General features: G+C 39.2%; 1 protein-coding gene across 1 annotated transcript in view; it reads left to right on the top strand.

Moving 5' to 3' along the window:
* RIT2 (Ras like without CAAX 2) overlaps window positions 1-12,813 on the top strand; it is a 177,169-nt gene that overhangs the window by 79,999 nt on the left and 84,357 nt on the right. The window contains exon 4 of the mRNA XM_069775069.1: window positions 12,363-12,554. Within this exon, the coding sequence (XP_069631170.1) occupies window positions 12,363-12,554 (192 nt within the window). The remainder of the gene's footprint in view (window positions 1-12,362; window positions 12,555-12,813) is intronic.

The raw sequence follows: 12,813 nt of genomic DNA on the forward strand, positions 1-12,813 counted from the left end.
TGAAAAGAAGAAAATACTTTATTACAAATTCTGATAAAAGTAGCAAAATCCTTTTTTCTTCTTTCCAGATCTTTCCTTGTAGTATTTCCATGGGGGTTTTTTTGTGTTCTGGTGTACATTGTATAGAAAACATCTATATAAACACATCCCATGTGATTAGACTTCATCCAGGTCCTCCACAAAACTGTAATTATGTAAATTTACCTTTTCTTCTAACATTACAGACTGTATTGTATACTTTTTCTTTTCACTATTGAATGGCACTGAAGCCCTTGGAAGTTACTTTCAGCAGATGTTGGACATGCTCTGAGTGTGTCCTGATTTCTGTGTCTCTGTGTGTGTGTGTGTATATATATATATATATATACACACATATATATATATATACGACTGTCCTAGATAATCTCAGTAGGAATTCCATTTTGCAGAGTTTTGTCTATCAAAAGCTACTTGTTACCAAGCAGCTGTACGCAGACCAGGGACTCCAGTGGACAGAAAACTGTTTTCTAGCTGTATCAATTTTCACAAAATTCAAATAAAAAAGCTATTTCCAGGACTAAAAACTTGGTTTGCATGCTGAGAAAACAAGCATGTGTAACAGCACCACCTGGTGCCATTTGACCTGGCAATAACAAATGACCAAGAGAAGGGACTTTTGCAAAGCAGGGTGTTAATGCTTCTCAAGAAAAGTGGGTTGTCCTAAAGAACCGTAATTTTCAAAATTTATTTGTCTTCTATGCTATTCTGTAGCTGCTGGATACTCTTACTAATACCTTGAATGATGGTGTCTCCAGGCAAAAACAAAAGAAGAGAGCAAAGTTACGTAGTCTTATCTGAATCATCCAAACCTTTGAATTGCAAAAGCTTGAAGAGGCTTTCTAAAGATGTTATTTTAATTTCACACTAGCAGGTGGGGGCTGGAAAAGCCTAAAAACAAAAGCTATCTTTCACAGCTGAAGTTCCAATAGTTTCGCCCCAGAACCTGGAAGTGGCATCTCCCCCAATGCCTCCCCCTGCCAATTTCCGCCCCCCAAAAAACCCCCAAAAGAAAACCCCAGAAAAAGTAAACCTCAGTAAATTTTTAACTCCATTGCTTGTCACCTCTCCTTTGTAATCTAAGGAATGTTATTGCATTTATCCAGATTTTTAAAAGAGGAAATGAAGAGCAAAGTAGAAATTCAAGAAAATAATTAGTGAAAATATGGAACATTTTCTGTTTGTTTTTTTTTTTTTTTTAAACTGGATGTATTTCAGATCTGTATTTTTCTTACTTGCATAGGAGAAAGCTTGCATAGCTTGCATAGCTTGCATAGATTTTTGTGCCTGCTTTTATTTTGTGCCTAATGGCTGAGGAGAATAAATTGTTGTCACGGGAGTTCCATGTCATTATCAGAGCAGTGGGATGATGTGAAACAAGCCATGCCAGAGAGCAATCTTTTATTTCGAAAAAACAAAAATCAAAAGCTTAGCAGTAGCTGGATTGGCTGTACCTGTGTAAGAAACCAGATCTTGTCTTGCTTGCAGTGGGGTAGCGGACTAACACCTTGAAGCAAGCTGAAGAAGTCAGACTCCACTAACTTTCAGAATTGCAGATGAGTTGTGGCCTTGTGTTGGGCAGTCTTGGCATATCTCAGAAGCTACTCAGCATCTTTTCAGGATCTATTGATCTAACCTAGATACCTCATGACTTACAGTTTTGGAGCTCGCTCTTTGTCCTGACAGCTTTTTTGTAAAGAAATGAAAACTATTCTCCTGTTTTACAGGAAGACGCAGAGGCTGTGGATCTGAAAATGGGTGTCATTTACCCCACCAGAAGTGAATTAGCTTCAGTTAAACTATTCCTGATTTACTTTAGAGCCTAGATATCATAGAAACTGATCTGGATGAAATCTTCAGTGTATGTTGAATGTATGAAGCAATGATCAAGTCCTTAAAAAGTTAGATGTTTGTTTGAATTGTCATAGAAGAATTGGTCCCACTGAACATCTCTTAGTGCCGAATAGCTGCATTTCATGTGAAGGTAACCTTTGAGACATTTTGTGAACTGCTCACAGTAGACGTGACACACGTTCCTGCTGTTTCAGCTAAGGCTCTGTTCCCCCAAGTCCCCAGAAGGTCACTGAGAGCTGTGTTGTAGGGCTGTACACATAGATGCCAATCCAGTGACTATCGCTGTGCACGTAACACTACCTAGCCATCTCACTTGCACCAGAAATACTTGTGCAAATGCAAAGAAAAAAGAACAGTGGGATCTCCTTCATGCTGGAAGTCATAGGGAAATGAAAACTTAGTCCTTCTGTGTCACAGACTCATACCAGATTTTAATATTGTAAGCAATACAAAATCAGCGCAGCTATAGAATAGCTGTTTTGCGTTCGTATTGGTGATGATTTATGTAGTCCCCGGGGAGCACATCCCTCAGATAAACACTGAGCTAAATTTCAGTGGCAGAAATGAGCGCGCAATTGATTAAATGCTACAAAAGTCTAAACCAGCCACCCTGCAGGTTGTTTGCTTCTTTTTTCCCCCCCTCTTCAGAATTTTAGCTCAAATTATATCTCTGGTGATGAGTAGGGCACAGGGGAGGAGAGACAAATACCTGTGTTGTGGAATTTTTAAGGTAAGCACACTTGTTATGGAAGTCATCATGAGAGAATATATATGCAAGCCAGAATATCATTTGCAGTCATTTATCAGAGCAATGAGGTGTCTGACTCCACAGCCTCCCGTTTCGCTTCTGCGAGGCTGCACAAGCCTCACTGGGGAAGATGGCAAGTCTGCAATGCCCACGTAAGCTGACAAGGGCTCGTTTGAATCCCTGGCGAGCCCTTGCTTGCAGCTGCAGTCATTACCTCTTCACTAGTGGGTTGTTGTCTTTTTTTTTTTCCTCTGCTGTTTACTAAAATGTAATTACTGAGCTATTAATTCTTTCCCTTTACCATTTATGATGCATTTGTGATAAAAGGTGAAAATTGGCTTTAGTCTTTCTTGCATACCAATGAGGAGGGGAAAAAAGTATTATACGGTGCACTATAAACCAAATGCAGTTGGGGGTTTTAGAGCTAGTTAACAGTGAAGATTGCTTCAGTGCCTGCATTTAGGAGAAAATTACTAAGGTGTTTATCCCTAAGAGAGAAACCATTAGCATTAATATGAAAGAAAAAGACAGTTCTCTGAGTTAGGGAGTGTAGCACCGAGGCATTTTTACTGGCTTTGTGGAGAATTGATATGGTGATTTCATCCATATTTGGGGATGAATGAAAAGTAGATATCATCTCCCAGGTGATGGAGTGCATATTTCCATTACTGCATGTGACAAACCATCTTTGGAAGAGCAGGATTAATAAAGTTAACAAAAGCACAATTGCAGCAAACTGGCAAATATATTATCACCTGAAGGCAGGAGGGCAATTAGAGTGGGAACATTGGGAACATCAGCGCAGAGAAGGAGGGATGGTCTAAGTGCCAGTGCAGGTTATTTAGTAGGTGCATAGTAAGAAAGAAGGGTCACTGTGTGATGTTGTTTTTTGAAGTCCTGAGTTATTTTATTGGAAGTTGTTCTCATTTGTCTTTTTTTTCTATATTTATTTTTCATTACTTATTTTTTTCTGCCAAGCTGATGTGGTTCAATCTTACTCTGTAAGTCAGCCATGATGCAGAACAGTATGAGAATACAGAATAGTGAGTGCAGACAAAATGTTCCGCAGTTAGTGAATGGGGCAGTGCAGTAGTGATCCATCAGTGTTCAGGGTGTGAAGGAACATCTACACCTGCTTTTCATGAGACTTAATCCTGCACGGTCTGTGACTGTGAGCAATACCAGATATGATGGGAAGAAGTATCACAGCTGAAAAGAGAAGGGAACCTGAATCTTTTAAGCCCACATGTGGGAAACAACATGAATTCACAAATGATGAAAACAGATTGTGTTCCTCAGTGATTTAAAGGAGTCAGTAATCAAAGCTTACAAACTGGTGATTTTCAGAAAGGGTGAAAATTTAGACATACCAGTTCGAAGTCTCAGACTCATCTGAATGAAGATGAGACTAATGTCCTCATGAACTAACCTGATATAGTGACTCAGATTAAGAAATGAAAGTCTATTTTTAGCTAATTCATTCTTTATATTCAGGAATTTAGAGGTTCATAAAGGCTCTCCAGTAGTCAGAGATTAAAGATGTATTAACCAGTGTGAAGGAATCCATCTCTTTCCATGCAAATAGATTAGGCTTCAGAAAGAATCCTGAACTGAGGTCTAGTGTAATACCAGCTCCTGTCTGGGGCTGAAGATCTCTTTCTAGAGGGAGAAGGCTGATGCTGAAGAACATAAGCGTGGGGGAAGGGTAGGAGAAGGAAGCTATTCTACAAAGTCTTTGGCCAAAATTTTGTGAAAATTAGGGATATAAGGCTACGCTTGCATTTCGTGTTCAGCACGAGTCTAATAGTGTTTCTTAAATTGCCAACCGTCCATTCAGTTGACTCGCTCAGCTTGGACCATCTTCTTGCCCATAGGCAAGGACTTGAGGTGCTCCCTGTCATTCAGTCTACCTAGGCGAGCTTATCTCCTCCATTTCCAGAGTGTACACTGACCCCCGGAAAACCCTGGAAATAAGCAGCTAAGAAGTAATGCTGCTATTTGTTGCAAAAGTGAAAATTATACCTGCGTCTTCCAGCAAAGATCACCTGTCATGAATATCCTCCTTCTTCATGCTTTTTTCCCTTCCCAGGTAAATAAATTAGCTTAAACATAGGGAGGAGTGGCCAGATAAATAGGCACTGATTTTAACAGGGTTGATATTGTTGGTGCTAGTTGTCTTCTAAATTACAGATTAATTTCAGTATCTGTTTCAGCTTTTTACATGTACATTCCCAGAGTTAAGAAAAGGCTACTGATTTTGTACAATGTGGAGTTCATAATATTGCCTTGGAAGGCTGTCAGATTAAGTTCAGAAAGACATTAGTCTGCTAGGAACATGGACTGCATCTTTTATGTTCTATTTATACCGTTCCCATCATCGGTGATGTGCATTTTGTCCCCAGTACAAATTCACAGAAGGAAAGGGCTATTGCTGTTTTATAACAGAAGCAAGGATTCCTTCCTGTAATTATAAGGCGTGAGACACTGACTGATCATTAATCAAGGGACTGATTATAATAATAATCCACTTCCACTGCAGGCTTATGGGCTAATTCTCATTTATACTAATCCCATTTTGAACTGTTCCTGGATCATTACTAGAGCAGGCAAAAAGGATCGCGAGAGAGGGGTCTGATGTACACCCAGAACAGTGCAGAGACTTGATGCAGAGAAGAATCAATCCCTGTCCTCCAGTATTTAAGCCAGGGCCCCTGCATCTTCTTTGGGCTGTGTCTGAGCTCTTATACAGCTCCCTTCCTTCCTCCCAGTGATGTGGCAGATGGTTTAGGCTGGCGCAGGTGGCCGAGTACCACCTGCTGCAAATTTTTCTGTATCTTTTGCTATATAACGCCTTTTGTTGTTGCTGTTTGCAAAGGATGACTGGAAATAGGAGGGAAGAAAGAAGAGAGCGTGAAGTGATGCTGATATCGTTCAGTGCTTTCTTGTTTTCTGTTGTGTCATTGCTGGGAACCTAGAGCTGGTGCGTGCTGGAATCCTGTGAGCAAAGGCAGCAGATTTGGAACTTTGATTTCTGTGATGGAAAAAGGGTGTCTGTTTATCATCTAGTGTAACTTAACCCATACTGAGGGATAACGTTTCCCACTGCTGTGTGCTCTGAAGGGAAAAATCCTCTATTGGCTTTAGGCACTAAATGTTATACATCCTCTTGACCTTTTGAACTCTGTTAGAAATAAAACAGCCTTGTAGAAACTAAATGAAAAGTTTAAAGTGGAAAGGAGGACAAGCCTTATCATCCAAATGCATGAAGGATATGACTGGCCAGGGGCTGTGGCTCATATTGTGGACCACAGAGGCTGGGACTGGTATTTAGTCTCTGTTGAGGTAGTGAGAGAGGTACAAAGGAAAGCCATCCCTGGTATCTTAAGGACTTCTCTGAGGATGGGTTGGATCACTCTCTGGAGTCGATCATCTCTCTCTTCTGACTGTAGAGAGAGACTTGAAGACTAATGTAGAATAGGTGAGTACCTCTTCAGTGGCAGAAACCAGATGAAACAAGTCCCTTCCTTTGCGTCTAGAGTAGTAGCAGTATTATGGTGGTTATAAGATATAATATCTGCCCAATGTCCTGTCTGGATTCTTTCTCATTTGAAATGTAACTGCTGCAGGTTTTTTGCTGCTTGCTTTTACAAATAAGCTTTTAAAAGCTACTTGCTTTTACCACCCCACCCCCCGCCAAAAAAAACCCAACCAAAAACCCAACCTAAAAAAATTAGTGAAAACCAAATAATTATCACAGCACTTCTCACCAATGTATTTTCCTTAGGTAAATCTATTTCAGGAGGTAAAAGAAAAGGAAAGCACACTTTATGACAACCAGTGCCAGGTGAATGATACATAATCCCAATGAAGTCAACTGTGATGTTTATGTGTGTAAGAGAATTTATTAACAGAGAGAAATGGGAGGGTTGTACTTTGGCTTCAAAAAATCATTTGCTGCTAAAAAATAATCTTTAACCATATTGGCAAAAACTTTCCTGATAGAAGAAATTCTCAACTTGTTTGTAACCAAAAATTCTGTTGGGTTGTGGTGGTTTTGTTTTTTTTTTTTTTTTAGTGAACAATGCATTTGCACATATTTCTTTTATGTGGTATGGTCATTACTTTTGAGTTCCTCCCTCACTACTTGAAAAATTATTTTTTTTCTCCCCACTGAGTTTCCTGTGTCCTTCTTGTTCATTTTACCCTTGTTTGTTCGTTGTCACAGATGAACAATATCCTGCCTGTTTCCAAGATCATACCTCCTCCCTCCCCCAGCGTTCACTAGAAATGTAAAAAACCCCTTCGTAATAAGAATGACCCCTGTGGTAATCAGGGAGACAGCTTTGATTAAGAACATCTGTTAGCAGATTCCCAGTTCTAAAGTCAAGCAGAACATAAGACAAGAAGATACAGAAAGTGGCATTTCTCAAACTGTGAGGCTGGCCTCCCTGGGGAGACTCTGACCTCTTCCAGAGATACCAGCCAAGATCATAAAAAAAGAACAGACATCAAAATGTGTGGAGTGTGTGTGTAGTTTGAAAAACATGACACCTTTGTTTCTGAGGTGCTGCATCTTTAAATTTCTAAGCACTACACCTCTGAGGAGCGTGGAGAAGGACTGCACTTCTAAGCATTGCACAGTGTTTACTCCTCAAACACATCACCACACAATGAAAAAGAAGGGACAGATATGGTGACCCCCTGCTCATTGCCTGTGTCCTTTTTTTTTGTTAGTTCTTCTCTTCCCCCTCTTTTTCTTTTATCCTTTTGGGGCTGACAAGGCTAACTATTAGCCATGCATAACACGGGGATCCAGGAGAATTGGCTTCACTCTTCAGTTCTGCTGCTGTAAAATGCTGATGTGGAAGAGGTTGCTTCTTAACAATTTCTATTCTGAGTTGGATCAAAGCTTTGTTCAGGAGGAAATACTTAGGAAAGAGTAAAGAACCAGGCTTGGCTTCAGTGCACTTTGTGATACACCTTCCTGAACATTAGATCCAAACTGTTATGTTTGATAGCAACCCATAAACCAATCCTTCATAAGGATCTAGGTATCTAAGCGTACACTATCTGACTTTGCTGCTCGATGCCTTTGTTTCTTCTTCTGGAGACATTAGGATGCTGATCTTATTTGGAAAAGTTTCTAATGTCTAAGAAACAAATAAAACATGCAAATTCTATTTATATTTCTATGAAAGCAATATGAATTTTAAAACTAATTAAAAATATTGCTCATTTTGAAAAGCTTTCTTTTGCTTGTTATGAAAAGTGGGATAAAAGAGGATAAATCAAGATGCAGAGAGAAAACAGAGGTTAAGTATTTTCTTTGCTAAGTTGTTCTCCTAAAAGCTACTAGAAAAAGCATATACAGAAGGATGAAATGTGGAAACAGGGACAGTCTTCCAAGGATCAGTGTAGCAGTATTCTTGGGTATGAATGGATTGGGTTATGAAAGCCAAAGCATTTCTAGAGTTGAAACTTTTGAGAGATGAAAAAGGCAGCTAGAGAGGTTTCTACAGATATGCTGGCAACTAAACAAAGACCAGGAAAAATGTGGAGCTGCTGCTGAAAGGAGCGAGTGGCCTAATGATGAGGAACATGGAAAGGACTAACATACTTAGGACTTTCTCTATCCCAGCCTGTACAGGCAAGCTGTGCTCTTACGCATCCCACATCTTTATGCCTCCCAGGAAAGTCTGAGGAAGAGATACACTGCCCTTAGCAGAGGGGGATCAACAGGTGCAAGTTAGGTAATCTGGGTGTCTGCAGTTGGATACAACAGGATGGGATGCTTCTGAGCATGTTGAGGGAGCTGCTCTATGTCATTGTGAAGCCATTCTCTTATCTTTGAAAAATCACAGGAGATGCCTGAGAACTGATAAAAAGCAAATGTGGCATCTATTTAAGAGCAACATAATCATTGAGAGATTTTCTTGCTAACTTTCTTCAACGACAGGTAGACATATATAATCATATGAGGATTAGTATCAGGTTTTTTCTACATTCAATTATAAAGGAAAAAGAAAAGGAAAAAGTTATGCTGCCTTCTTTCAAATTTAGAGAATTTTTGTTTTGTTTCTATCCAGACTTGTGCTTGTTCTCAAGTATACCATCTCTCCTAAGAATGGTGATTTAGTTTCAAAAGATTTTTTACCACGTTTTTCAGTTAAGACTTAGTCATAATGCACAAGAGAGTATTAGAGACTGATGTCAAGCTGCAAAGTGCTACAAGCATGACAAATCTTCACTTTAATTCTCAGAATTGATTTCCTTTTGAGGAGGTGTGATTTCCTTTTGTCTCTTCCCTTTGGCATTTACTGACTTGGGAATGTTTCATATTTTCCCCTTCTTGAGTAGCAAATGGCATCTAGTACTATTCCTGAATAATTTTTTAAAAAGTAACTTTTACATCAGGAAACAATTAAAAAAGATATTAGTGTGCCAACTGTACTAGTGTGCCAACTGCACAGATATACTGTTGCTTTCTTTTATAAGAGAACCAGGCAAAATATAAAAATAAAATGACTGAAAAATCTGTAAAACCTCTAGGTCTGTCTCAGTGTACCTCTGAACATCCACAAATCCCAGGTGAATTTGGATTTTGGTTCTGCTTACTGTAGAGATACAAGTAAACTGTGAAATCTGGAGTAGGACTTGAACTAAAAAATTAACAAAGAGGTTTAATTACATCTTAGTCCTTTGTCTTGTGTATATAATATGCAAACATTATTGCAATGGTTATAGTATGTTTATTAGAAATTGTATTTATTCTTTTTCTTAGTATATATTACTATGTTGGGATTCTTGGTGAAGAGAGAAAAAAAACCACTTTTTTTGAAATCCAATAAAAGGTTTGTTTGTGTTTGACCTTTGAGTCCTTGACTCTGTAATGAGCAATGATGCTAAGGGGAAAAAGCTGAGAAGTGAAAGTCAACACCAAAAAATAAGAATGGAAATGACTAACTGAGTTAAAAACAGAAAACCAAGTGGATGTCCCCAGTCCAGTTTACATAGAATAATTAATGCCTCTGAAAATGGATCACTGCAAACATGACACTAAAGTACTTTGGCTGTTTAGTCTAATACATCAGCAGCAATAAAATGTCATAATAAAAAATTGCAGAAGTAAATTCATTCATATCCTTAAAGTCATAACTATGTGCAGGCGTGAACGAGAATGTGTAGGTAAATGACTCCGACTCAAGAATGGCAGTGCCTAAAAGCTGAGCACTCTGTCCCTTGGAATGATTCAGTGTATAAATTTAGGAACCCAAAGTCTCCTAGCAGTCAACGAAAGCCATTGAACATTCCTGGGGAGTGATCCTGGGAGTCCTCATGCTGCGGAAAGTCACTTACTGTGAGTAACTTAAACAGGGATATGTGACCTAATTCCTTCTTAGTTTGCCATAAATAGCTATAAATGAGCGTACAAAGTTCTGAGCACTTCCTAGAGGTGGATCATCTCGCTTAAGCAGAGCTCTAGTGCTGTGCAGAATAATCATACAGTGTTACAGTACTTGATTTATGAAATCTTTAACGTGGGAAGACGGGTCGTCTGGGCTGGGATTTAAGTTCCATACCAAAACATCTACTTTCCAATGTCTACATGGGAGCTAGTGGCTCCATTCAGTTGTATAAATGTTCAGCTCGCTCTAAAACAGATAAACAAAAAAATAGATAATTAGGTAACTAAAGAGATAACTTTTTCATCAGCAGAAGCAATCTCTAGTCCATTAATTGCATTGACTAGCTTGCCATTATCTATAACAGGGCCTTAGATAGTGACCTGCAGCTACACAGACAGCTAAATTCAGGAGCCTTAATCCACAAGTTTAACTCCACATAAGGTTTCCATTGTCTGCTGAGCCTGAAGGGATCCTGGCCTTGTTCAGCAACTCCTACAAAGGACACTACCCTACTCATCATGGTGCAGAACAGTTCCAGGTGATTGAGGCAAAGAGAGGACAATTGGGTGAACGGGGGACGGGGGCTGCGGAGAAACCCTAATTCTGGGTCCCGAGGATCTGAGGGCGAGTAAGGGAGAAGGTATATGTCTCTGTGTTTAGTCATTAACACTCCCTGCCCATTACTTGGACCTTGAGTATGGTCTTCTAAAGAAGATGTCAGGCAAAGACCTGGGAACAGAGGCAGATTTCCATTCGTTGTCTTGCCCACCCCAGAAGAGCATAGAATCCTTTTTGTTTGATGTCTTCTGTGTTTCACCCCACTGCTGCCCTACTTCTTCTTCATCCAGTTTCAAGAGGATGGGATAGAATATGGCCTGATCCACTCTATGCTGTAGCTTGGTAGTTAATAAACTCTCCTGGGATGCCAGTGGTGATAGTTTAGAGATTTGAAATTCTGAGTAAGTCTCAAAGCAGAATCCTACCCTTAAATTGCCTATTAGTCTGCTATTTTGGAGCTAAGTCTATGAACTTTTTCCTGTAGCAGGTGAAATATTTTGCATGATATATAAGAAAGCCCTTGGGTAAAAGATACATCATGAATAAATGATAATGGTCAACACGAAAGTCTATTCACAGGAAGTATTATCAATCAACATGAGTGACTATTGAGAAAGATTTAAGGCTGAGACTTTTAAAAGAGCATAAGCAATCCATTTCCCTTCAATTTTCAGCCAGAACTCAAGAGATATATGTATATATATAACTGAAACTGTTTTTAAAATCCTATCCTAAATTCTCAACAGTGTAAAAAATACAGGACTTGATATTGCATCCTGCTGCTCATAGAAATGGTCCAATGTTGATACATGTATTCCTTGCTTTATCAGACCTTCCTGCATCTTAATATCTCTGGAGAACTGATTCTGTCAGGAGGATTCTGATCCTGACTGACTGTTGCCATGGTATTGGATTATTCTGGGCTGTGATCAAGAAGAGCAAACAAACTTGAAAAAGAAACTGGCTTTAAAACATATTCTCAAGCCACAGTGCATGAGACTAGTTGTTGAAAACTAAATCTTGATTTTTGTACAATGTGGCAGTTGTTAAATACTTCTGAAAAACCATACCAGTAACAGAAGTGTTGCTGTGACAATAAATACATATATAAATAGAGAAAAATGCAGGAGGAGGAAATTGGGCCAATTCTCACACTCTTTGAAATTGTTCATTTTCATTTAATGGTATTATCCCACACTGAACTGAAAGCCCCAGCTTCTCTGAGAGCATTTGAAAGAGCAGAACATTTTGCAGATTCTACTCCTGTTTTACTAGGCACTATTCCAAAGCTGGTGGGAGTCAATGAATGTCTTTTTGATATTACTGAGCTGTTGAATTGAGTGCATAATAAGGAGTTTGTACCTGTCTCCAATCCCTAGATCGTAATATAGCTTTTTTTTTACACCTGTTAGTATTCATTCAGTTGCGTTATCTATGTGTACCAAAAGTGCTGCAGAAGGTTCTAGAAATACATGAGACAGGATTTTCTGTATGCAGGCACTGGCATAATAAATTCATATTCTTAGAAGACAGAGTCTATGGGAAAAGGAAAAAAAAGGTCTTAAGAGAAATCCTGGTGTTGTGTTATCCAGGATGATGGCCCCAGAAGGATGCACAAGTTTCAGCAAGCAGTATTTAAACCAGTAAAACAAGCAATAGGAAATTATGTAGGGAATGGGGGAAGTTTTCAGCAAGTTTGTTATTTACAGATGAATAATTTTGTTTGCCAAATTACCAAGCATGTTCTTCCTATTCCACAGGCAGAATTCACAGCCATGAGGGACCAATACATGCGGGGCGGAGAAGGCTTCATTATCTGCTATTCCATCACAGACCGCCAATCCTTTCAAGAAGCTGCTGAGTTTAAGGAACTCATTTATCGTGTCCGGCACACCTATGACATCCCCTTGGTGCTGGTGGGAAACAAAATAGATCTTGAAGAGTTCAGACAGGTAAGTAACTTTTCTGCTGGTTTTGGCTTGGTTTTCCTTGGCTACCTCAGGGATTTCTGTAGCGTGTGTTGTACAGTACTAAGAATTATTAGCACAAGATGAGGTTTAATCAAAGCACAACACACTAGGATTGGTAATAAATTAAGGACTTAGTATTTTTCATTCATATATTATGGATCTTAAAGCAGCCTTCACCAATCACATCCAGATGTTCCTTGTTTTTACTTGAAAAGGAACCCCACTGTTTTTGTTTGAAGTA

The sequence above is a fragment of the Haliaeetus albicilla genome, chromosome W (assembly GCF_947461875.1).
Source record: "Haliaeetus albicilla chromosome W, bHalAlb1.1, whole genome shotgun sequence".
Classification (NCBI taxonomy): Eukaryota; Metazoa; Chordata; class Aves; order Accipitriformes; family Accipitridae; genus Haliaeetus; species Haliaeetus albicilla.